The sequence below is a fragment of the Folsomia candida genome, unplaced genomic scaffold (genome assembly GCF_002217175.1).
Source record: "Folsomia candida strain VU population unplaced genomic scaffold, ASM221717v1 Fcan01_Sc007, whole genome shotgun sequence".
NCBI classification, from domain to species: Eukaryota; Metazoa; Arthropoda; class Collembola; order Entomobryomorpha; family Isotomidae; genus Folsomia; species Folsomia candida.
The window spans coordinates 2,220,817-2,244,218 of record NW_019091199.1 but is presented as its reverse complement, the minus strand read 5'-3'; the positions used below and the strand labels follow the sequence as shown (position 1 = coordinate 2,244,218).

The following is a 23,402-nucleotide window of genomic DNA, read 5'->3' as shown; positions in this document are numbered from 1 at the left end:
TTTCCAACAGGCTGAGCCGATGGGATTGCTTTCCTCTTCTCTGTCCTTGATGGGTGCGAGTGGATACCCAGTCTAGTCTTCAGAGAGAAAGCCAGATACCAGGTTTCGCATTCGATCCCATTTCATGCAGAGAATCTCTCCCAGCCTCCTACCGTCTTCTCATCGTCAATGCCACCCACCCAGCGAGAGTGCTGATGCGAGACTCCTGACTCGCCAGCTTATATAAAAGGACCACCCGACGCTGCTTTCTCTCCAGTGTGGCGATGAACTCTGACTTCTCTTGACACGGCTGCTCACGAGTCGAGTCGAGGCTTTTCTCATCTGACTCTGAAAGTGAAAGTAGGAAACTTTCCGAATTTCCTGAACATCACCGTCGCCTCCGTCTGCGGAAATTCCGATCCCAATTATTAGCCCAGTTTACTACCACGACTCTCACTGTTTGCATTCCCTTCTGATCGTCCCACTAATATTATTTCAGGCACCAACTACGTACATGAGCATTCTGCACCAAACAATAATACCCACTAATAAAATAGCACGCCTGGAGGAAGGCTTTTGCTAGCCGAATTTCATCCAAGTCACAAAGAGAAAACTTTTTATCAGTCTCCTTTCTTTCGGCATATGCAAAATTCGCCTATTGGAGAAAGTTGTGTTGCACCAGACCCGTTTCACATGTAAGAATTTCAATTTCATCGTATTTTCTATATTAATCTTTTAGTTTCCTTCTTCGGTTCAGTTTAAGTTCGAAAGTTTCTTTCACTTGATAAATATAATGCTTTTAGTATATTAAATAAAGGTAAGAGATTACACTTGCATTATATGGACTTTCACTGCGTTCATCTCTCAATCTCTGATGTACGTGATAAATTAGTAAGAGCGAGAGATTGTTGGTTTGTCTCTCAGGATTTCACTCCACAGTTTTCTTCTCCTATTTCGTAGCGTCTGTCCTCCAAACCTGATGTATCCATCCAAGCAAAGCATTATGATGAGTTTCTAACATCTTTCAGCAGGATTCCGAGTAAATAGCTCTAGTATTTGCCACCTCATTTAAGATAGAAAAACTTTCTTCAAACAGAGCCAAGTTTACTCGATCGATTTTTCTTATCGCCAAGTCCAGCATTATTGAAGTACGAGCAAGGGACGCAACAATTTAAAACTTGTATTTACAAGTTTGTTGCTGGGTGGCTGGGAGGAACTTTAATTGGACACGGACACACTCTAAGCTTCCTTTGAAAAGCGATTCTCGAACCAGTTCAAGTGTAAAACATCCTTCGAGGATTATGGCACAAACTGCGGAAGCTTTGGTACACATGGATTCCGGGTGTTGTACAAATTCCAGTTTCGATGCAGAGTTGGAAGCAAAAAGTCGCACCGAGAGCTGCTCATCGTCTAGCGTGATGGATTCTGAGGATGTCGCGGCCACGGCGACGACAATGGCGACGACCGCTGCTGGAAATACGACACGCAGCACCAAGTCCTCCACCTCCTCCTACTCCTCCTGCAACGATATGGCAGACGAAGTATGGAACAATTTTATATTTAAACCCGTGCAGACAGAGGACTATCCAAGGGTCTTGGCGCACATGAGGGAAGCCTTTTATCGAGATGAACCACTGAATGCGATCACAGGATACTCAGTGAGTAAACCAATATTACAAATACTCAAATATGAGCAAAACCAGTATGTGAGTCCGCATCTCAGTCTTTCGATTTTCTTATCCGTTCAAGGGGGGGTCCTTTACGATATTATAATCCCCACTAATTACACTTTTGGGTTCTATATCTATTATGATTAAGTTGAAAATAATGCCCAGCTGGTCAACTAGCGTCTCTTTTCATAATGTTATTTTTAATTATTTAGGAGGAGAAAGCCCAAGATATGGATCAAATGATCACGTCATATTTCAAGGACGGGCTCAGTACTATAGTTCTGGACAAAGACACCAACAAAGTGAGCTTTCACTATTTTCTGCATAATTATGTCTGCATGATTATGATCCATGTAATAGCATCTCTTGTTGATTTCTCGAAAAGTTATTTCACGTCAGGGATTCATGTAACATCAGAGCATATGATCTTAAAATCTTATGATGAAGTAAATGTACCGACATATTTAGGACCGTTAGGAGATCATGCATAAATATATGATGGGCTACCGTCTAGCATTAGCAAATGCAAATCTTGTCGTGCATCAAATAATTGAACATGCGAGCAGGAGAGTCTCAAGCACCACACAAACTGAGACGGATTTATATTTTATCTCACAAATTGGGTCTCACTCACTGTCGTCGCATCGTCGCATCGTCGTATGGTTGCTATTACAGAAAAAAAGAAATTCATTCGAACTCGTTGTTCGAGTTCTCATTTTCCAAAGTGCACTTCATGCCACAAAAACAGCCAATTAATTTCCGCTCTAGCCTCATTTCTCTCCTCTTTTCTAAACAGAAAACAAGTGTTGGCTTTCTCTCGCTCGCTCGCTCGCTTTCAGAATTACTCAACGCGTACAAATTCTAAAGTATACCAAAGTTCTCTAGCTCTGCATGAGTTCTTTGTAGTGCTGACACCATCATAAAATTCCTAATGATACACGACGACTCGTTATGTACTGATTCGTTGCATATCTAATGAAGCAATCAAGGTCCCGGATATGTGGGACATTGCTACAATATGTTTCGTCTAAATTTTCAGGTTGCAGGTGCCAGAATAATTGCCATTTACCGACGCAATGAAACGCATAGTCGCTTGAAACTAAAGTCGCCAGAAATGTGCAAAATCATGCCGTTTCTCGACAAAGTGGACGAAGAGGCGGGGATATTCAGCCATTATCCCGACTTGGACGAGTACGCCGAGTTGTTTATGGCCTCTGTTCACCCAGAATTTAGAGGTCAAGGTTTGGCTGGGGAGATGTACCGAGGAGCCATTCGTCTTCTTCAGGCGAGAGGATTAAAACTCCTCAAAAGCTGCTTCACTTCTCCCTTCACCAGGTAAACTCCAAGTTGAGACATGTGTATCTGTACACCAAATGCCCAATAGCCTCTTGTGTTGTTTGCGCTTTCTCCGCCAAAAATAATTACAGATATCTCCTGAAATGATTGTCTAATGAAATGAAATGTCTGCGTACGACTAATTGCAGGAAAATAGGAGAAAAAATGAACTTTCGTGAGCTAGCCGAGGCCAAATTCAACGAGTATCGGGATGACGACGGGGAAATCGTTTTTCCAACCGCGAGGGACGACGAATGCGCTGTCATTGGAGTGCTGGAAATTTGATTATGTAGCTCCGTCACTGCTGGCCTGAGTGGATTACCAAAGTTCAGAATGCCATGATCATTATTCCTCTTAGAAAATCAAGGTCGAGTAAGTATTTGCTAGTAGGATTGGCAATGGTAGTTGTGGTATGGGTAGTGCTGATATTAGTGATATTAGTCTATGCAGTTGTTTTTAGCGTTTATTCGTTAATTTGTAAAGAAAATGTAATCGTGTGTCGACGCGGTGATATGAATGTTCTTCTCATACGACTTCCACATACAACAGTACCTACCATACCATTATTACCTCTGACAATTATTGTGAGTAGTAGTCCTATCTCAATTTAATACACAGAGTAGAAAGATAAATATGTAATTTTTGTAGTAAGAGTTTACGTGAATACATATGTATAACCTACAATTGGGAAACTATTTAATCTCACAATATTATTGATTTTTATGGAAAATATAACCTACTAATTTTATTCAAGTTACTAAACTAAAATTGAAATATCTCTCTTTATTATGTACTTCCAAATTATTACGTAATACGTGTATGCATTTTGTCTACCTGGAAAACAATCCTAGAATTAAAAGCGTTGAAGGTGCATAAATAAATTAAAGTTTTGGTATTGTACATTTAAATAGTTCGTTCTAATTTGTTGTTCACACAACCACACGGCATGATGCAAAGTGATAAAAATTAATGGTGTATAGAACTTCTGGAAACTTCTCGCAAAAGATGATCTCATCCAACAGTGAATCTAATGCTCAATTAAGTGGGGCACCTTTAATCCATAATTTAATTTACAACCGACTGAGAAACGTCCTAACAAGGACAAGCGCCCAAATTTGGCAATATTTACATACGTCGTCGTTCAGTTTCTCTACCACCAGATTTTTTCCCCGTCCACAAACACATAAACCTGTCTAAACTTTGTTAACCATTTAACTTCGCGTTCAACTACATTTCATGAAAGATATTTTAGAGTATGCATCACATCCCATTTTGCGATCCATAAAACCCCACGACATTCGCCCAAAATACATACTTTTTGAATGTCAGAATAAGTATGATTACATATGACGACAGATTAAGGATTAAATTCTGCTTTTGAATCAATGAGACACACCAAAAATGCTCGAATGTCTGATATTATCCCTGAACTTGATAATTGACACGCTTCTAGAATCTGCTCAATGAGCCATCAAAAGTTGACACCACAAAAACTTTTCGCATTTTGTTAATGTCATTCCCCACAAAATAAATATATTTTTGGTGCTGTTCCAAAACCTTTGTGACTCTCCTTGATGACATCCTCTGACTCATGCTGAGTATGAAAATCTATGAAAATGCCACCCACATCACGGGAGAGAAATTAATCACACAAGTATTTACAAATTAGACACATGAGTAAGCCACGCTTATTAAGCAACAAGTCAATAATGGTGATTGGGGATTAACAAATAAAAGCTAAAATGTATATAACCAGCAACAAGTCTGTTTCTAAAGTGAAATTGCATCCACCTTTTCATTCCAAAGCAAAACAAGCTCATGATGATACGAAATTGCAGCGTGGGTGTCATATCGTCACCACCAATATTAACACTTTATGCATGACACCATGCACCTACCTACACAAGTACGATGCTCAAGATCCGATCTACCCAATTTTAGACAACATGTTTTTAAACTGGCATGTTCTGTATATTGATTACATCACCGTTGTTGCTGTCCCGAAAGAGGCGAGCGAGGGTATATAACTAACCGTTTGACTTTGGTCAAAATCAGTTTCACACACAATTCCAAACTCGTCGTATATACCTCACAGTAGAGAAACATTTAGTTTTTTTGTAATTTTTGTCCAATAATTTTTTATAACTTCCTAATTTGATAACAGTGAACGTTTCTCAAATACATAAGATAACTAAAATCATCATGATCATCCCAATTCAAAGAGAAGGAAGCAACTCCGTCCCACTGAGCCACCCAACTTCCTTCAAAACTACTTCCGCCCACACATCCAAAAAATCTGTCAGAATCACTCCAAAAATTACAGAAATTGAAATGCGACCCCAGACTCGACCTGTGGTCGTCCAGCCGAAGCAGCAGGAAAATTTTAAACCTGTCAGTATTCTGTCATCATCAAAGTCTCACGACTGGAGTGACATGTCAAACTCTGCCCTCAAGATGTTTGAAGCCAGCAACAAGAGATGGGCGGCAGAGAATAACGTTGAGAACAACTTTCTCGTCCCTTCTTTCAACACTTCTACGCAAAGTTTGTTCAAGGACAACAAGTTTGACAACTTTTCTAATCGGATCATGACGCCCATGTTTCAGGATCATCCCATCAAAATTGAGACCTTTGTCACAGAATCGGATCGATACGTGGTAGGTAGCAAAATAAAAACTCTCCCATTCATTTCATATAGGACTGCTCTCGAGTATAAATACTTGATAAACAAAAATATGTACATATGAACAGGAATAAAGTAGTTGTTCTTTGAATACATAGTTAACGCTGGATGTGAGACAGTTTAAGGCGGAGGAGATTCAGGTGAAGGTGGCTGATGAGACAATCAGCGTTTCGGGGAAGCACGAGGAGAAGCAGGACGAGGGAAACTTCAGTTATCAGGAGTATTCCAGGAAGCACTCACTGCCTCCCGGCGTCAGAGCGTCCGACGTCAAGTGCGTCCTAAGTTCGGACGGGATTCTCACCATCACCGCTCCCAGAAAGGAACAACCAGCACTTCAACAAAGCGAAAGGACGATTGCAATCAAACACTCTGGACTGCCGGCCATCCGTGTTTAGCACCACTTTTTTTTCGTTTTTCTGAAAACTTATGTATTAAACAATTTCGCAATGTATATATCTCCTGTAATACTTTTTAATGCACGGAAGAGATAAATAAACTGGTACACATTACGCATTCACCAAAAGTCTTCAATAAAATAGCGACTTTACTATTTATTTATTAAATGTAACAATTTATTAGTACTCACTCATTAGTAAGTGCATTAGTACTTTTTGGCATACAAGTAGTTGTCTATATCAAGTGGATTATTAGTAAACTTGCCAATGTCGACGAACCATATTATTAACGCGAATGGAGTAACATAAATGGTGTACTTTGAACGACGAAATATGTCATGCGTCAAAAAGATGAATGAGAAAGCAGCGACATTTTTCTGACATTCTTTGACCGGTAATCAATCTGATATATTATTATGTGTCATCGTTAAAGAAATTGTAAACCCAAGAAGCCAGAGATGCATTGTCACTTGGCCAGTTCTGCATACAATGGGACTCACCGCTAAGAATGGGAAAACGTTGCAGCCGCTACTTTCCCATCAATTTTGTCACATACACCAGAAATATCCTGGTAATCCATGCCACTTGCTGGTGCTTTCGTGGTCATGAATATAAAGAATAAGGTGTCTACATATATGCACATGATACTGTGGTCTTTTCACTAACTTTTAATACGCCGGTTTGAAATATTTTACCTGTTTTCCGAGGCTCTTATTCAGAGTGGATTCAACTATTTTTGTAACTATTTTACAGCTACTCTCAGAAGGTCGTGTCGTCTTGAGATGACAAACACAACTCTTCTGTTGCGTCTTTCAGAAATCTCAGAATTGGCCAGGTCTAATTTGCATGGCCAGCCATTACGAGTTGCTGCTGTGGTTTGTACAATTTATTTTTGACTAAATTATATATTTTATTTTGAAAAACATGCCCAAAGACGTGTGAAAATAGTTTGTTTGTATATTTGCTATTCTTAGATGAGCGATGAGTACGCGTACGATACTGACGTTGTGCAAAATCTCGACGGAACAGTCAGTTTTAAGGAAAGTTTCGCTGTGGAGCTACTTCGAGCTTTGGAAATTACAATGAACTTCACGTAATTATTTTAACTTTAGAAATATGTGTTTTGTGCATTGCTGATCAATTCTTCTATTGATACGCAGGACAATACCTGTGATTACAAAGTTTTGGGGGCACTTGCTTCCAAACAATACTTGGGTTGGGATGATAGCGCTGTTATTGGACAATAAAACGGATCTCGGACTTTCATCCATTGCTGATCGGCCATTTCGAAGAGCAGTTGTGGATTTCAACATCCCCACGAATGAAATCCGACTCGCTGCATACTTTCAACGTCCGCCCGCAGTCTCTTCTCATTTCAGTGCCTTAATCAAGCCCTTCCAACCAATTTGCTGGTATGCAGTTCTTTGCATGGTCCTTGGCATGACCTTTACAGCAATCATTGTGAACAACGTGCTGTTGGACCAAGACCACAATCCTGACATCCCAGACTCTCTCCAATTTGAAAGCTCAAGCCAGAAGAAAATCGAATTAAACTGTAGCCAAACAATGACGAGCTGGATAAAAGCCTGGGCCGTGAGTTCAAGAAAAGGGAGGAATAAGCTGAGTAGTGCAGGCATTGGGAGAGATCACTGGAACGTGTCTGACTGCTTTATGTGGTCCATGACCGCAATGTCCCTTCGCGGATTCTACAAGCTACCAATAGAAAGTTCCCTAAGAATTGTCATGATAGTTGGGAGTTTGGCAGGAATTGTACTATTTGCAGCATACTCTGGGACCTTGGTCTCTTTCCTGTCAGTTGTGATTGATCCAATCAATAACATTGGACAACTGTTGGCGACGGATTTTACATTTGTCGTCGTTGATTACGAGTTGCCCTTAAAGTTTTTGTCAGTAAGTGTCACTTTTAATATTACAATGCACAGGCACATATAATATGTACAAATACATATGCATGTACATGGTTCGGTGGCTGAGAAAGCTTTCTGGACTGGACTTTAATTTTTTGCTCTCTTGAGAACGAGTGATGGTTTTTGGGCGCATTACTGGTTCACATCACATGAATTTTGATTGCAGGAGTCACCGGATGCGAAGGGTGTCATGTTGTTCAAACGGAGACGGACGGATAAGAGTTACCCTTCCATGAAGGAGGCGAGAGAGGAAATGAACAGAGGCCGCTTTGTCTTTGTGACTGACCATGCCGGAGCTTACGAGAGTCTCACGACCGACTTTTCAACGCTGGAGGCATGTCGAATACGAGAGATTGAGGTTGAAAATGGCAGACAAAAGCAGGGAACCTTGGTTCAGAGAAACTCTCCCTACAAAAGAATTATTGATTACCAGTATGTTTACAAAAATGCATTGCATACAACATTCTACCCATGCTTGCAATTTCGTAATTCTCTCCTCATTTTCAGAATTTTGAAAACTGTACAGTTTGGCCTTGTGAGTCGGTGGAGCAAAAAATTTCTCAAAAAGAAGTCAGTGTGCGAAGATGCATCCGAGTATGAAGGGGTGGAAATTGGGAGTTCTTCTTTAGCATTCAGCATCCTGCTTGGCTTTGGATGGATAGCTGGATGGGCTGGCCTTTTATTTGAAGTTTGGTCACGCAGGAGAATCAATCAATCGAATAATTGTGCCAATGAAGGATTCGTTTTGTAACTTATATATTGCTAACTTTTGGTATACACGTATCCAATAAAAATCTTATACATAAATGCATAGATAAAAAAATCCTCAGCCCATCGCCGTTCGCATCCACAAACTTAACGTGATTAGACAAACTTGAACAGCCATTGGTGTTTCATCTTGCAATAAATTTAATTACGGAGCCTGGGATCTGAGAGATACAAAACCAATCAATCAATATCATCATTGACAACCTTAATTGGTTGGGTATTGATTCGATTTATATAGATACATATTAACCTCGACTTGTTTGCTGGAATCGGTGACTTTGGCGTATGCAACGTAAATAATCAATGTTATTATAATATTTTTACAACGAGATACGACTTTGTTCAAAATATTTAACTAAAAATCGCTAGCTAATAAAAGTTGATAAGCGAATTAACATAAGGATTTCTTGTCCTCCAGTTGCGCAAAATTTTTGCTTGGTACGCATAATGCAGAATGCAGAAGGAGTAGTTCTGATGGCAAAGTTGTTAACGATATAATATGTAACTGTAAAATAAATATGTATTAACGTAACGACATACATATGTACACCATGTTGCGAGCTATATGGTTCTTGAGCGTCTGTTTACATTTCTCAACTAAAAGGTCTCGTCTCATCACAACAAGAGATCTTCTTATTCCTCTCTCTCTCATGAATCTGGACATGTCGATTTAACCGTGGATTTATATAAGAGCAAGCAAGAACGGCTTTTGGATGCTCAAATCTTTTATCTCTGAAAGTTGTGAGAGTTGTTTAAAATCACTCAAACTTGACCGATCTTTCAAACAGATTTCTTCTCTCATTCTCTCCATCATCATATTTATCATACAGTAACCAACCATGTCTGCCTAATGCATACGTGCATCGCCTGGAAAAAGGCTGCTTTTTACTTACTAAAGCATACTTGCTCCACACTTGACTAAATTCCCTATCAAATTACACAACTTGACGTAACAGAGGCTGAACCATAATATTATAGTTCCTTGGTTGGTTTTGCTTCTTCTGATCTTCATGCTGGGCTTTATTCAATATTTTCATCATCGTATCCCATCCCTCACACAGGAAGACTTCCTGTCGAACATTAGTACATGAAAGCACTGCACATGAAAGAAGTGCAGCTCGTTGTGTAAGTACATGAAACAGGCCCGGAAACCTTATTCTAGACTGACTTGTAGGTAGCTTTACCCCTGAAATTAAGAGTATTGATTGGACTCTGCTGGTAAATTGTGAATTAGTTATTAATTAAATCATCATCATGAAGCTACTAATAATTTTCACAGTTTTAATGGCTTCACTATTGGTAAGTTTCCCAAATCTTTTACCTCCTCGTGGTTATTTAGAGTGATTTTAAAAATGTTATCGTGGAGCATAGACAACAGACGCCAGAAAAAGTGGGAAGCAGAGGGGAGGTAAGAACTCGGAGGGGAATTCTACAACAATGGAATGTCTTGGACAGCATCTTCCCGAAGCCAAATTAACTTTTGGGATGACAGAATGCACCGAAGAGATTGCGATTAATCCAAGAGACCAAGTTGATAAGCCCCGAGGGAAGAAGAAAGCTATGAAGAAAAATCACATGGTTCGTTGCATATCTTTCATCCAAAAGTATAATATTTCTTTGCAAATGTTGCAAAGAGTTCAAAATATGCAAAATGAATATGCCAAAATGTGTTCACGTATCTTTCCCTGCAGTGCATTAAACTTTGTCAGAGGAAGAAGCAAGGAATTGTAAGGGCAAATACTAAGTCTCAACCCTTGGGTTCATGTCCATGAGCTTAATTTACACTTTACCCACATTTACTTTACAGTTAGATTCGAACGGGAAGCTGTCCGAGTCTGGATCAAACCGCTTCATAGAGGATTTATTCCCTCAAAAGGCACGACCCAGGATTCAGCGAGGGTTTAACAGATGTGCAGAGGATCACGGTACCTAATTATAATACAACGATGTGAAAAGCATAGGCTTGTTTGAGTTTCATGGAGTGCTATGCATGTGCAGGTGATGGATTCTCGGTTGCCAATAATTGCAAAGAATACAAACGATTCGAGAAATGCATGACCCGGATCATATCCAAGGTACACATGTCTTCACCATGTATTCTAAAAATGACTGATAAACCACTATGTACATATGACGATGGAATAGGCATGTGGGCTGAAAAACGACGGCAGAGTAAATGGCGGAGGACGCGGTGGCAAGAATGCGGCGAGACGAAACGGAAATAAAGGGAAGAACAAGGGGAACAATCGGAGGCAACAATCCGAAGACCACGTCGAGGACGATGAGGACAGTGAAGTTGAAGAGTAATAAAAAAAACTCTGTGACACCTCATGCTGCGTGGCTAACCCAACTTCCAATATTTCATGGAAAACTTTTCATTTTCCAAGATTGTTTTTTTATGTTGTTATTACTTAATTAGTTGAATCAAGTTGAATGTGTACATACGTGCAGCAGATTTGCACAGTTAATAATTTAGTAATGAGGAATGCAATGATTTTTCTGTAAAAATAAAATTTTATGAGTACGATAATTATGTAATTAACGAAATCACGTTAATTCATCGCCCGGATTCGTTGTCCAATACAAATTAGTAATATGGAGAGACATACATACGTAGATACATACACACAGCCAAATGCTTGTAACGGAACCTTCATAATGCAAACCTTGGGAAACCCAATAAAAGCCCTTACGTTCTTAATTTAGTATCAGTGCACTGCATGCTCATCATCGACGAAGCGTAATGTTGGCTGATGGTGACTTTAGACAGCAGTTTAGAGTGAATTTTAAAGTGGATTAGTGAAAAGTATGTAATGATGAACAGAAAACAGTAAAATTGTTTAAAAAATATTTTCAGAAGAATGAAATGCATTCTTTTGTTTGAAGTGTTTATCTTGTTGACTTTTGTGATACGAGGTTCAAAATCTCGAGGACCAGATAAGTATGGATTTCGAAGTTCGCGACATCGACCACCCCCGCCAAACCGATCGAGTTCTCGACCAACACCCTCGAGACATCCATCTAAACCTAGTCAGCATTACAATCAGTATTCCGGCTCACAGAGCAATAATGATGAGAACCAGTACTATCAGCATGGTCATAGACGAAAATTTCGAGAGGATAAACCCCTCCTTGACCACGGTGATGATGACGAGTTGAATTCTGGTCAAGTCTATTTGACTACTGGGACAAGGTCTAACAGCTATTATAACACGAGACGCCACCAGTCTCCACGTGAAAACCAAAGACTCCACCGGATAGGTTATTCAGAACGAGGCACGAAATTAGCACATAAAAACAGTCATTCTGAGAGAAAACGATACGACGATGATTTCAACTCTTGGAATCAGCAGTACCACGGCTACCCGTATATTGATGAGAACGAGGAGTACCATCAAATTCCCCCCCGCAAAAAAAATTGGACACAACAATTCGACGAATACGCCGCAGTCGACATCACTAACGTTCCCCCACCAACCATCACGCCTGATCGAGAACCGTTTGATGTTTCCGATATTAAAGTGTCGACATCAATCTTACGAATTGAGTACATGATTTCATTCGGTGATTACCTTAACCATTTTATAACGCATTAAAAAATTGTTCATTCTAATTACATTTTTAACCAATTTTAGCATTTCTGGGACTAATGTACGGACTTGGTTTTTTGGTCTTGTTTCAAAGTCTATGTGTACCAACAGCAAAAATTGCAGTTTATCTGGTGTACTATGCCCTTGTACGAACTGGACGAGTTAGACCATATACCATTCAGGATGCTTTGGAACAAGTCCCTCCACAAAAATGATGTGCTCTTAAGTGTGAGATTATTACTTTGAAGTTCAATTGACTTAAAACGAGTATATTTATATTTTATATATACAACGAGGCGTGTGTACGTTAATAATTGTCATCCTAACAGTAAAACTATCATTCTTTGGGCATTACTGTTGGAATTGGATATTGGATGAACACCAGTTTCATACATATGTAGATATCCAATTCCAACTTGACTAAACATTTCAAAGAAAGAAAATTAAACTACACAAGTACTAAAGTACTATGTTAAACTCATTTATCCTAAATTACTTATTAATTAAGGGAGGTAAAACAGATCTCTTATTTCACTGCACTACTTTTTCATTCAAATTTTACAAGGTATGTAGGTAGATTTCAAGCAATTTCACTCACAAAAATAAATAATTCCTTACTCCAATCACGGACAAATATACAAGTGAATGATATAATTTCAAGTTTTACTGAACTTGGCAGTCATTGATGGGCAGTTCGCTCTTATGGCAGTGATGCTATTTCGATGGGGAATACGTCAGTTACGGTTCCGAGACCCTTGGTACTTCCGTCCCTAAATAAGAGTTGAGAGCCGACTTGAATGAATTCAGGGTGCTTTATGAAACGGAACAGAACAACAGCCCGATCGTTTGTGGCAATTCTGGATACTGATAATATTTCTTCAATTTTTGTAGTTTGTCTCACATTGCCAATGTGAACGGTTGTTTGGAACCCCTTGGAGATAGCAGTTGAATGGAAGAGTACAGAAATACTCGCCTATACAAGAAACAACAGAACAAATAAATACGTCAAACACAAGAAGATATCAAGTAAATGTTCTAATAAGCTACCTGGAAGTAGTACGTAGCTTTTGGCATCAACTGAGGGCTCACCAACACCTGCGAATATATTGTAACTATAAGATAACTTTACATAATTTCTTCTTAAATGGAGGACTGGAATTTTCTTTAAAATTCAAAAAAATATGTTTTTGTAAAAATATTGGTTTTCTTTTCTCACCATTCCTTTTCTAAGACCTTTGATATCTGTTCCCAAACTCAAGGAAATACTTTGACCTGCCTTTGCGATCAAACAGGGTGTTTTATGGCGTCTAATGGTGCTGATGCACACAGGAAGGAAGGTACCGTCGTAAAATGGGCCTACAAGTATGTAAATTTTATTGAGCACCCGTGTTCGTATAAAGTTTTTTAAAAATATGTTTATATACCTAACAATAAAGGTGTCCTCTCCTTGATAACCCCTTGCTTTAAAAGACCTCCCAGAATTATTCGTTTTTGTGGAATACTAAATATTTCATCAATTTGAAAAACTGGTAGCTCCTGCGGATCGTGTTGATAATTTAATAATCATATACTTGCATTACAATCAAATGAAAACTTAATCCATGTAAATGGGCACAAGAATGTAATACCTTTTCCATACGTTCCCGATCGTTGGGGGTTAAGCCAGGCTGCATAAAGTGCAAAAGCTTGGTGACTACATCCAGTCCGGCGCCAGTGACACTGGATAAGCACAAAACTGGCACATCGTTCTCATTTGAATGTTGATTCCTAACAAAATTGATAACGTCATCCTCGTTTCCTATTCTGTAAGCTTCTTTGTGACATATCCCGCAAAGGTACTCCATCACATTTTCAACTGTGGCGTCCAATTTTTCTTCAGACACCAGGTCCATTTTCGTAATAACAACAACTAATGAGATCTGTAATCAATGAACGAATGAATTACTTGAAGTACTAATACAATAATAAATAAAAACAATTCGCACACATTAATTTCAAACTTGTACCTGCAGAGCAGCTGCAAGAGCGAGGTGATCCATTGTCACTTTTGTAAACCCTTGAGATGCACTAATTACGAAGAATATATAATGTGGAGAGTATCCAGTAATTCCATGTAGTGTAGTCCTTAAATATTTTGAGTGCCCAGCTAAATCAATCAAGGTCACAACTTTACTCGACATTTCACAAATTGTGTCTGGACTTCCTTCTTGATAATTGATAATCCGGCCCTACATAAAAAATCAAACACAAAAAAATGTATAAAAAATCATATAATATACCGCACATTAATAAAGATGCATATTAAATGATACATGCAATGTACCTCAGTGTCAAAGCCAATCATTTCATGACTAATTGAAGACGTTCTACCTGTTTAGAAACATAATTGTATTTGTTATAGATAATATGTTATATTATTTTTTTGATGGTTTAGGGATATGCTAATTATGAATTCCGCCAAATGCGAGAATTCCATTTCAGTCGTACAAATATATAACAGTAATGCTTGTAGTTATGTAACAATTAACGTATGTGTGTATGTATGTCATGCTTCGAGGAGATGCAGCAAATTCCATTAAGTTCTATTTTTAGAATGAAATTTAAAATACCAGTTTGAATTTCGTGGAGGTGTCGAAACATATTTAGCCTTGCCATTCCATGACCATCGTCCAGTTCACCTTGAGTCAAAACCCCAAGCATGGTTGATTTTCCGCTGTTCTCCATACCCATCACGGCCACACGTAGTTCTAAGCTGGGTTGGTCATCAGGTACCTTCCTTATTAACACTTCCGCCACCACCCTCGTACTTCGTTTTGTAACCCCTGAATTAACAACCGACTCCCGAAGTACCGATACTGTGGCGCCCAACTTTTTCCCCATCTCGTTGAGTGTCTTAAGGCTGGATGCCATGTCTTCTACTGAAATTCCTTTAAGCCGACCGCAGTCTTCCACCCCTAACTGAGAAGTTTAGTTTAAACATGATCAAATAAACATGATCCTGCAGAAAGAAGTATTGTTCCTCTCAAATTACCTCGTATATTGCTTCACCTTGACCTTCACGTAACCTCCAGTTCATCTATATAACATGTATAAATCCACATAAACACCAGAGTCGGCTTACAACACATCGAATTATTGTTGGATGAGACTGACCTGAGTCACTAAATGCTCGAAACGTTGGCGAGAAGGATTGACTAGTTTGAGTTTGTACTCAATATTTCCAAGTTGGGGCTCGGGAGGTAGGTCATGAATCATTTCTCCTAGTCCTTCATTGTTATTGTTGTTGTCTTCCTCAAAAGTGGATGCCCCTGGCTCATCCGAAGTTCCAGGATCAAATAAACTGATGAAAGAGTCCATAATAATGGCTAAACAGAAATCATAATATTCAAATTTGTCAGTCTAATCACAATTTGCGACATTGCGACTCACAAATAACTCAGTAGTTACAATGTAAATTTTACATTACAATTTACAATACCTCTTGAGTCTAAGTGTTAGAGCTCAACAATCCAGAAAACTTAACTTCCTTCCGGTTCCAATTCATCAACTGGGAGAATCAGTGCTTTTATACTCTGATGGTCATTTCTCCAATTAGTTTGCTTCTGTCGTCAGTGCGTAATACAAAACGTTGTCAAACTTTTGTAAATAATGACGCAACTTTTAACAACGTTTCTGTATTAACTCCCTCCAATAACAAACTGTAATCACTCTCACTCTCGATCCCAACTTCATTCTTGACTTTACTGTCGGAAGTAGAAAAGTCAAGTTATCAAGTTCAGCCTCAAACAAAATTGTTACTTTACTAATGATATTTAATATTTACCAGCAACAAAGTTTACAGGTTTGTGCTGCTGCAATCCTGTCTCGTTCGACGGGGAAGGGGGCGAAGGGAGCTGCAGTAATTATCGTATTAAATGTAACGAGTTACGCAATGACATTCCACGTTGATATAATTATTGCAGAGAGAGAAAGTGAATTACTTTTGATCAGCTCAATCTCAGGTTGCAAAGTATAAGTAAAATATACACGTTTACTTTGGCTGAGCTAAAGCTGAAATGAGGCTTTTTGCTGGTTTGTGTTGTTCGGATCTGCAATTCTTTGCCAGAAAGTGTGTCCCATCCAAGCAAGACGTCAACCGGAGAGGTCCTTATTACGATAATTACATTTGGGTGAATTTTGTACAATAACAGACCCAACAAAATTATTATTCACGAAAAGAAACAACATTGCATATTCTGTTCATTATGGATGACCGTCTAGTATTTTTTAGCAATGCGAATTGCGAATTGTAAATTGCAAGCCGTACACCCTTTTACTTTACTGCAGGATTACATAACAATTGAGTTGGTATATCACATTTAATTGTGCCGTGCTGCTGACGAAAATTATCCTCATAAAGCATGAGATGGTTCAGTTTATTCGTTGACGCTGTTGGCTGGTTATACTATTCTGATTTATATTTATTTTGTAAGTGAATGCATGTAACATGGATAGATTACAATGTTGCATACTGTCTGCCAAAATCGTCTTATGATGTTTTGTGTTCATGTACGCAAGCAAGATCAAAGTTATTTTAAGCCAGCAAGTGACACGAGTCGTCGATGTTTGTATTATGAGTCCAAGTTCGAGAGCCTGATATATATTTACCAACAAGAGGTGAATTTAATTCTGTGAATGCTGCTGCTGAGCCGATGAATAATATGTATGGGGTTATCAATGATATCACCATACATATTATTCATCGCCACCAATTTCATGCAATTAAAAATTGCATGGTAAGGGGTATAAGGTGTGGTCAATGGCCAACTATGGCTGATTAGTTACTTATCAATCATTATGTGAAATAAAATACAAGTATAGTTTTGTTTTGTGACTATTTGGCTGCCAACAACATATACGGTTTAGTTCATTGCTTGTACTTACAAGTTCAAGGTGATGCTACAATTCCATTTGTCCTTGCAAATTGCACTTCACATTTTACAATCACCTATTTATTTGGCATATATACACGCAAGCTTCGCTCGTACTGAATTCATAAGAGTGAGTGTGTATAATAATACGTGTACATATATGTATGCAACGCAAACAGAAATAATCGGATGGAAAGTTTTTTAATCTGAATACGCTCATGTAATCACACACGTATTCACGCAAAAAAATATATCCAGCAAAATATGGCAAAACAAAACCAAGTTTAGTCTGTGTGCAATTTTTATTTTTCAGCCTGCCATGTAAAAACCATATAAAAACCTTAAATCTATACGGCTTTTCATCAAATAATGTGAAGTTTGATTTGTCTGCAGATCGCAATGTTCCTTTCGTCCTTTTCATTCACACTAACAAGTCGAACTCTAATAATGGTTGACAAGGGAGGGATTTCTTTAGGAATTTCACTGATTATATGAGAATGTACAATTCCCTTTTCTTGAGGACAAGTAATGTTGAAAAATTGTCGACAAGCTCCAAATTCCTTAATAAAACACATTATCTCATTAATCGGATAGATTTATGCCTATGTGAAACAAGGGGAAAACTTACGGGCCACAGGGCTGTTTCGAATCCAAAATGTTTATCCACCAAGTGAACCCGAACCCGAAATTGTTGGTTGTAATTTTTTGTGGCAAATTTTGAAACGAGGGTAAAATTTTGATACTTTCTGATTCCACAGTGTCCAGTTTTAGTTTCTTCGCAGGGTGGAAGCATATTCAAATACATGAGTTCTGCAAAATCTACCTGGTTCGTAGCATCTTTCGTGTCACACGGTTCCACGGGGAGGTTTCCCAACCCCCAGTCACTGGAATTTGTCACAGCAGCCTCACTTCCCCAAAATGATCCACTTTTCTCCGAAGAAATATTTTTCGTATCCGATTTGATATTTTGAATGTCCTCCTGATCAAGGCTCAGGGACTGGCTAAAGACGACGCAGGCCAACAATATGACGATTGCGTTAATATGTTTCATCTTGACTAAGCCACTTGCTAATACTTATTCTAATTATGCCTCTATCCATCTACCGTGCTCTTATTTTATAGAACAATTATTGTATTGGTGACGTTATTTTTTCATGTTTTTATTGAGAGCCAGACTTGCATCATTATAATTCATTAATTGCCTTGATATCATTCCAAAAATATTGTGCATTTGCATAAATAATCAAGGTTCGAAATTCGACCTTAACACAAGCAGTGCATTAATAATTATATAAGTAGTTTCCTATGTTTTAATTACATATTGGAAGATTTTAATTTATTTAACCATAAATTGCTATGAATTCCTTCAAAAAGTGGGGACGAAAGTATTGCTACATTTTTACAACAATTTGAAAGAACATGAATAATAGACAGAAAGAACGCTTATGAATTGAAACGAGTGAAGGGGACGAAGAGGGGGTGAAGTGAGACAGCGAAATCGAGTATGTGGAGGCTTGTTGAATTTGTGCCCTCGTATTTCTGCTGTGTGTTTCTACTTACGAATTTTTTACTATCTCTCTCTCGGCAGATTTGCTTTTCGTTTTATTAAATTAGAATTTTTAAATAGTAAACAAATAACGTACAATACAAATTTAATAGTTAGCATTTCACTTTTACACGGAGTGAATTGCATTTCTATACAGTAAATAGCTGAAATATATCACTTGTTTGTGTACCAATTAACACATTGTGTTGTTTTTTAATACTGCTTGTCATGTCGAATTATTACGGGGGAGAGACCAGAGGTATGGGTGGTGGGTACGGAATGGGCCGTGGAGTTGGGCGTGGTTACGGACCTCAAAGTGGAGGGGGTCAAGGTTATCCAATGAGAGGAGGTCGAGGGGGTGGCGGCGAAGGAATGTATCCTCAACAGCATGGTCCACCGGCAATGGGAATGAGAGGGTAATTATAATAATAATAAATAGATTTGTATACTTCAATGAGATGTTGCTCAATTATGGATGTGAGTATTATATATATTTGTTTCGTTGTTTTATGTTGTATTGTCAGAGGGCCGAGTTATGACAATCGAGGTGGAGGAGGATATAGTGAGCAGTCATGGGAGGATCCTGTTGTATTACCTAATTCTAGAATGGTCCCCCCTCCAGCTGGTCGGATGTCCGATGAAATGATGCCTCCCTCCCATCATCAACAGAGACCCACCCACGCACAACCAGTCCAAGAAGGTGGTCCCCCCGGTGTGAAATATGCAAATGATTGCGAAATCATTGTAACAGCAAAAGCTCAACAGTAATGCTGCACTCATATTTACTTATTGTCGTTAATTTAAATTTTAACTATGTGTGTCTATCCATGCAATTTTTACAGACAATACGCAGAAATGATTGAGAAAGCCATTAAGGAGTTTCACTTGAAAGTAGATATCATGTTTCCAAAGCCAGATGTAAAATTGGCAGCGTTTATAGAAAATATCGCATCTACGGGTAAGCATTTTAACATCTAATGCTTTTCGAAACGTCTTGATTTGAATAATATTTTATTAGGAACAATTTTTGCTGTTGTAATCCGACCTGATAATGAAACACACAGAAGTGTGAGTGTCCATGTCCTTCGTGGATGTGTGAAAGCAGAAGGTATATGAGAATTCATTTGATATGCAAACAGGATCAGCAACATTGTTAATGTTTTATGGTGTGACTAATAGAACATCGGAATATGCCTTTATCTGCTGCGTACACGTTAATCAGGGAACGATATTTGAAGATCAAACGGAAAGAAGTTGGAAGCATTCCTGAAAATATGCGACTCGTCCTGAGGAGTGTAAGCGAAAAATACCATATGTTCATTAGATTAGATTATTGTTTTCTAATGATATTTCACTGTCACCTGTTTAGTTAATTGACGAGAAGGCATTAACTGATAAAGAATATTCTCTGCTCATCACTTTCCTTCAAGATCATAGGAGAAAACTTAAAGCATTCGAGAACAGAACGAATAATATAATCACAGAGGGCAAACAAGATGATGATCTTTTGAATAATCCTGGTATGAATGAACCTGTGCATATATATATATATATATTTATAAATGTAAATCCTCCCTACTCTTAAAATGAATTTTAATCTGAATTGAAAACACAATTTAGACGCAGATGAGCTAAAACAACGGATACTGGCAGTTTTGAATGGGAAGGATGCTGATGGAGAAAGAGTCGGCAATTTGGTTGTTCCTAGGCCGAAAGAACCGCTGGGTTCCCTTGCAGAATCTGTCCCTTTGAATTCCTTACCTCATCCTGTAAGATTCGCTGAATTAATTAATATGCCAAACTGCGAGTTAACTGTAATGATAATTTTGTCTATTTCTAGGGTGCATCGCATTTTCACCAAATGCCAGGTACAGGTATGCCACCACGTGGTTCAAACGGTGGAATGGGTCGAGGTCAAAGTTTTGGTCATGGAAATTACTGAACAGCTATATGAAGGAAAACGCCATAACTATAATTATTGTGAACGTACATCGTATGTTATTAGTTTTAAGTCGGTTATTAATCTAGTAATAAAGCCGGGATTTTGTATTTTGCATGCTTGCGGTATTACCTAAATGCTTGGAAAGACTTACGAACTCAATTTGCACAACACTTGAGAATAAAATCAATTTTAGAAACTCTTAATACTGTTAAGTGTTCAGAAGCTCGTTATTTCGTTAATTTGCTTGGGCAATCTGGGTCAGTTTTCATTCATGTAACCATCTGTTTTCACCGGCTTTTTTAATACAAACATTCTACTTGTGTAATACAAGTTGCATTGTTCTGATTTAAAGTTTCGTATTGTAGACTCAATTCCTATCCAGAGGATAATAAAAATGGAAATTGACAAGGACAAAAAGGAAGCAACGTTAACAATTCGTCTAATTCGTAGTTTCGTGCACACAAATTGGAAACCTTTCGTTATTCACAAAATTGATCTAAATTTAGTTACGACGGAGGACTTGTTCAAAATAATATATGCATCCTTGCCGCATGCCAAATTACCACCGCCATTCCTCAGCTATAAAGGATTCGATACATTAAAGGTGAAAAAAATTACAAAAAAATTATTCTGGTTAATGATTATCCTCTTATTTTTGCATTTAGGTTGAGACGCATCGCTTTGGACACAAGACGAATGATCCTTTGATAAACTGTCACGATGATGAAAAACTGCTCTTAAAGCCGGGGATGAACTTATCAAGTCAGGGGGTGGATCATGAGACTGAAATTTCATTTTTCAATATGAAGGATTACATAGCATATAAAGAAAGCAAAGGATCAACATTAGAATAGCGATAATACATATTAATTATGAAAGGAAAGTAATGAATTTTTTTTATGACTAAAATTTTGAGATAAATTGCACTTTGCAAACAACGAAAAAGAAAAATAACTGGCTTCAGTCTTATTACTGGCGTCATTTATGCATATTTGTAGATTAAGAATTTATGTAATATGCTACATATTGTGCTTCATAGTGAAAGTAACTTTTGGTAAAAAAATTCTCTAATTGTTTCGTCTAAAAAAATTTTGTATAGATTTTGCTGCACATTAAGTACATATGATATTGATAACATTGGTATTTTTCTGCATTCCAGTATTTCCAATTGATCCTAATATAAATATCCGCTTTCACTCAAGGACATCCACATTCTTATGAAGAAAAAATGCGAACAGGTTCAGGAATTTTGCACACGAGTAAAACCCGTATCTTTTATATTACTATATATCTCATTGAATAAAACAAACAAACAACTTGGATTATTTAACACGTAATTATTAGCAATTTTTGAAATGCTTCATTTGTGACATCACATCATCGGTGCTTTTCGATTTTTTGCCCTACATACTCTACGTACTTTGACTATACTAAATAATATAAGTGTACAAACAAATTCAGAAATGAGGATGAGATGAGACCAAATATATCCGGATACCTACAGAGGATGAGGCATTTTGAGATAAGTTATTACTAACGTGTGTCCTAACTAAGGTTTAAAAGTTCTAAGTAAATATGAGACCGGATATTGTTAATTTGCTCTGATAGTGATCAAAATAGTACAACAATGACTAGTAATCCAAGCCATAATTACTAAACAAGTAGATAAGCTGTTTTCAGGCCATAAGTTTGTAAAACAGTATAACCATTGCATGAAAAATATTTTAAACATATTCAATTTCTAAATTAAATGAGATATGCCATATCAATCAACACCAATGCACCCGATTTAAGGGAGATATTCCTTATTTGTCGGTACTCTCGGTACAGCTGAATCATCGTTTTATTTTTATATCATTACAAAACTAGAAACTGAAACCACAGTTGACACATGGATAGTAATTTACATCAACGACAATATACTACACGTATTCGTATGTACATATATGTACCTAACGTACTCTACAAAGCATACAAACACTAATAAATTTAAAAGCGTTTTAAATGCTGGATTTATGTACATACAAGTACACTCCCAACATCCATTTGTAGGATATTATAGATGTACCTACATATGTGCTCATGTAGATCAGGTATTAAATGCAAAAAGCAATATTACGAAGATGCGACGGCGGTATATGCTTTCGATTATGGTAATAAATCACATTAAACAGTTATAATTAAGGGGTGAAACCAATTCCTCATACTCTTTTTCTAATTCGAATAGAAAACATGCATATCTCTCAAAAACAAACTCGTATTACTTCACTTTTGGCCACACCCTCTGGGTCTAGGAGTGATCACAAGTCGTGTGTTTTAAGCGACCCTGCACCCCTTCACTATATAAGCATTTCTGGCATAATCTGATGTTTATGAGGATGTGGCCTACAAAGCTGGGTAAAGAACTTGTCACACATGCTAACAGTATAAAAACAAGTACAAGACTTTTAACGTTCGAAAGTGGACGGACGGACATAGCGTCTCATAAAGTGGCATCACCTCTTATTAATAAATATGTATGTATACACCACCACCATGACTGACAGCAATGAAATTGAAATGGAACGACATGAGATTGACTCACGTGTATTTTTGAAACCACATTATGCATATGTACCTTATTAAGCAAAACAAAAAAAACAATGGGCAAAAGCTAGA

General features: G+C 37.9%; 10 protein-coding genes across 15 annotated transcripts; 8 read left to right on the top strand and 2 right to left on the bottom strand.

Moving 5' to 3' along the window:
• The first annotated feature begins 242 nt into the window (after positions 1 to 242).
• Positions 243 to 3,884, top strand: LOC110852468 (dopamine N-acetyltransferase). 3 transcript variants are annotated; one of them, XM_022100549.2, is made up of 5 exons: positions 243 to 674; positions 1,011 to 1,637; positions 1,862 to 1,951; positions 2,689 to 2,984; positions 3,134 to 3,884. In XM_022100549.2, exons 2-5 carry the CDS (start codon positions 1,281 to 1,283, stop codon positions 3,267 to 3,269), a joined length of 879 nt encoding a protein of 292 aa, XP_021956241.2. In that variant the 5' UTR covers positions 243 to 674; positions 1,011 to 1,280; the 3' UTR covers positions 3,270 to 3,884. The 3 variants fall into 3 exon arrangements, with proteins under 3 accessions (XP_021956241.2, XP_035710056.1, XP_035710055.1); XM_035854163.1 differs by having other exon boundaries at positions 1,008 to 1,637; XM_035854162.1 differs by having other exon boundaries at positions 940 to 1,637.
• Positions 3,885 to 5,029: 1,145 nt separating this feature from the next.
• Positions 5,030 to 6,201, top strand: LOC110851776 (alpha-crystallin B chain). The gene is made up of 2 exons (XM_022099670.2): positions 5,030 to 5,639; positions 5,764 to 6,201. The coding sequence occupies exons 1-2, from the start codon at positions 5,187 to 5,189 to the stop codon at positions 6,058 to 6,060; spliced, it is 750 nt and encodes a 249-aa protein (XP_021955362.1). The 5' UTR covers positions 5,030 to 5,186; the 3' UTR covers positions 6,061 to 6,201.
• A 521-nt stretch (positions 6,202 to 6,722) lies between these two features.
• LOC118436187 lies at positions 6,723 to 7,447 on the top strand. Its single transcript, XM_035853708.1, has 4 exons — positions 6,723 to 6,935; positions 7,035 to 7,153; positions 7,221 to 7,359; positions 7,424 to 7,447. Exons 1-4 carry the CDS (start codon positions 6,843 to 6,845, stop codon positions 7,445 to 7,447), a joined length of 375 nt encoding a protein of 124 aa, XP_035709601.1. The 5' UTR covers positions 6,723 to 6,842.
• On the top strand, positions 7,415 to 8,755 carry LOC110852101 (probable glutamate receptor). Of its 2 annotated transcripts, XM_035854177.1 has the most exons (3): positions 7,415 to 7,971; positions 8,155 to 8,420; positions 8,496 to 8,755. In XM_035854177.1, the coding sequence occupies exons 1-3, from the start codon at positions 7,489 to 7,491 to the stop codon at positions 8,737 to 8,739; spliced, it is 993 nt and encodes a 330-aa protein (XP_035710070.1). In that variant the 5' UTR covers positions 7,415 to 7,488; the 3' UTR covers positions 8,740 to 8,755. The 2 variants fall into 2 exon arrangements, with proteins under 2 accessions (XP_035710070.1, XP_035710069.1); XM_035854176.1 differs by having other exon boundaries at positions 8,155 to 8,755.
• Positions 8,756 to 9,506: 751 nt separating this feature from the next.
• Positions 9,507 to 11,072, top strand: LOC110852285. The gene is made up of 6 exons (XM_022100308.2): positions 9,507 to 10,055; positions 10,128 to 10,334; positions 10,448 to 10,483; positions 10,564 to 10,681; positions 10,755 to 10,831; positions 10,902 to 11,072. The coding sequence occupies exons 1-6, from the start codon at positions 10,011 to 10,013 to the stop codon at positions 11,061 to 11,063; spliced, it is 645 nt and encodes a 214-aa protein (XP_021956000.1). The 5' UTR covers positions 9,507 to 10,010; the 3' UTR covers positions 11,064 to 11,072.
• Positions 11,073 to 11,487: 415 nt separating this feature from the next.
• On the top strand, positions 11,488 to 12,672 carry LOC118436338. The gene is made up of 2 exons (XM_035854178.1): positions 11,488 to 12,320; positions 12,392 to 12,672. Exons 1-2 carry the CDS (start codon positions 11,618 to 11,620, stop codon positions 12,559 to 12,561), a joined length of 873 nt encoding a protein of 290 aa, XP_035710071.1. The 5' UTR covers positions 11,488 to 11,617; the 3' UTR covers positions 12,562 to 12,672.
• Positions 12,600 to 16,494, bottom strand: LOC110852415 (GTP-binding protein 2). 3 transcript variants are annotated; one of them, XM_022100484.2, is made up of 13 exons: positions 16,327 to 16,491; positions 16,170 to 16,239; positions 15,825 to 16,089; positions 15,500 to 15,711; positions 15,378 to 15,422; positions 14,956 to 15,304; positions 14,670 to 14,716; positions 14,353 to 14,574; positions 13,975 to 14,265; positions 13,771 to 13,882; positions 13,563 to 13,702; positions 13,394 to 13,441; positions 12,600 to 13,319 (listed from the first exon to the last, which is right to left on the bottom strand). In XM_022100484.2, exons 4-13 carry the CDS (start codon positions 15,701 to 15,703, stop codon positions 13,047 to 13,049), a joined length of 1,731 nt encoding a protein of 576 aa, XP_021956176.1. In that variant the 5' UTR covers positions 15,704 to 15,711; positions 15,825 to 16,089; positions 16,170 to 16,239; positions 16,327 to 16,491; the 3' UTR covers positions 12,600 to 13,046. The 3 variants fall into 3 exon arrangements, with proteins under 3 accessions (XP_021956176.1, XP_035710068.1, XP_021956175.1); XM_035854175.1 differs by having other exon boundaries at positions 15,813 to 16,089; positions 16,170 to 16,494; XM_022100483.2 differs by having other exon boundaries at positions 16,170 to 16,491.
• Positions 16,495 to 17,539: 1,045 nt separating this feature from the next.
• LOC110852422 lies at positions 17,540 to 18,368 on the bottom strand. The gene is made up of 2 exons (XM_022100490.2): positions 17,885 to 18,368; positions 17,540 to 17,816 (listed from the first exon to the last, which is right to left on the bottom strand). The coding sequence occupies exons 1-2, from the start codon at positions 18,305 to 18,307 to the stop codon at positions 17,619 to 17,621; spliced, it is 621 nt and encodes a 206-aa protein (XP_021956182.1). The 5' UTR covers positions 18,308 to 18,368; the 3' UTR covers positions 17,540 to 17,618.
• Positions 18,369 to 18,795: 427 nt separating this feature from the next.
• Positions 18,796 to 20,947, top strand: LOC110852499. Its single transcript, XM_022100586.2, has 8 exons — positions 18,796 to 19,218; positions 19,327 to 19,566; positions 19,645 to 19,760; positions 19,821 to 19,910; positions 19,982 to 20,097; positions 20,172 to 20,322; positions 20,423 to 20,571; positions 20,643 to 20,947. The coding sequence occupies exons 1-8, from the start codon at positions 19,031 to 19,033 to the stop codon at positions 20,742 to 20,744; spliced, it is 1,152 nt and encodes a 383-aa protein (XP_021956278.1). The 5' UTR covers positions 18,796 to 19,030; the 3' UTR covers positions 20,745 to 20,947.
• A 91-nt stretch (positions 20,948 to 21,038) lies between these two features.
• Positions 21,039 to 22,081, top strand: LOC110852500 (UPF0538 protein C2orf76 homolog). The gene is made up of 2 exons (XM_022100588.2): positions 21,039 to 21,348; positions 21,410 to 22,081. Exons 1-2 carry the CDS (start codon positions 21,139 to 21,141, stop codon positions 21,596 to 21,598), a joined length of 399 nt encoding a protein of 132 aa, XP_021956280.1. The 5' UTR covers positions 21,039 to 21,138; the 3' UTR covers positions 21,599 to 22,081.
• Positions 22,082 to 23,402: the final 1,321 nt, after the last annotated feature.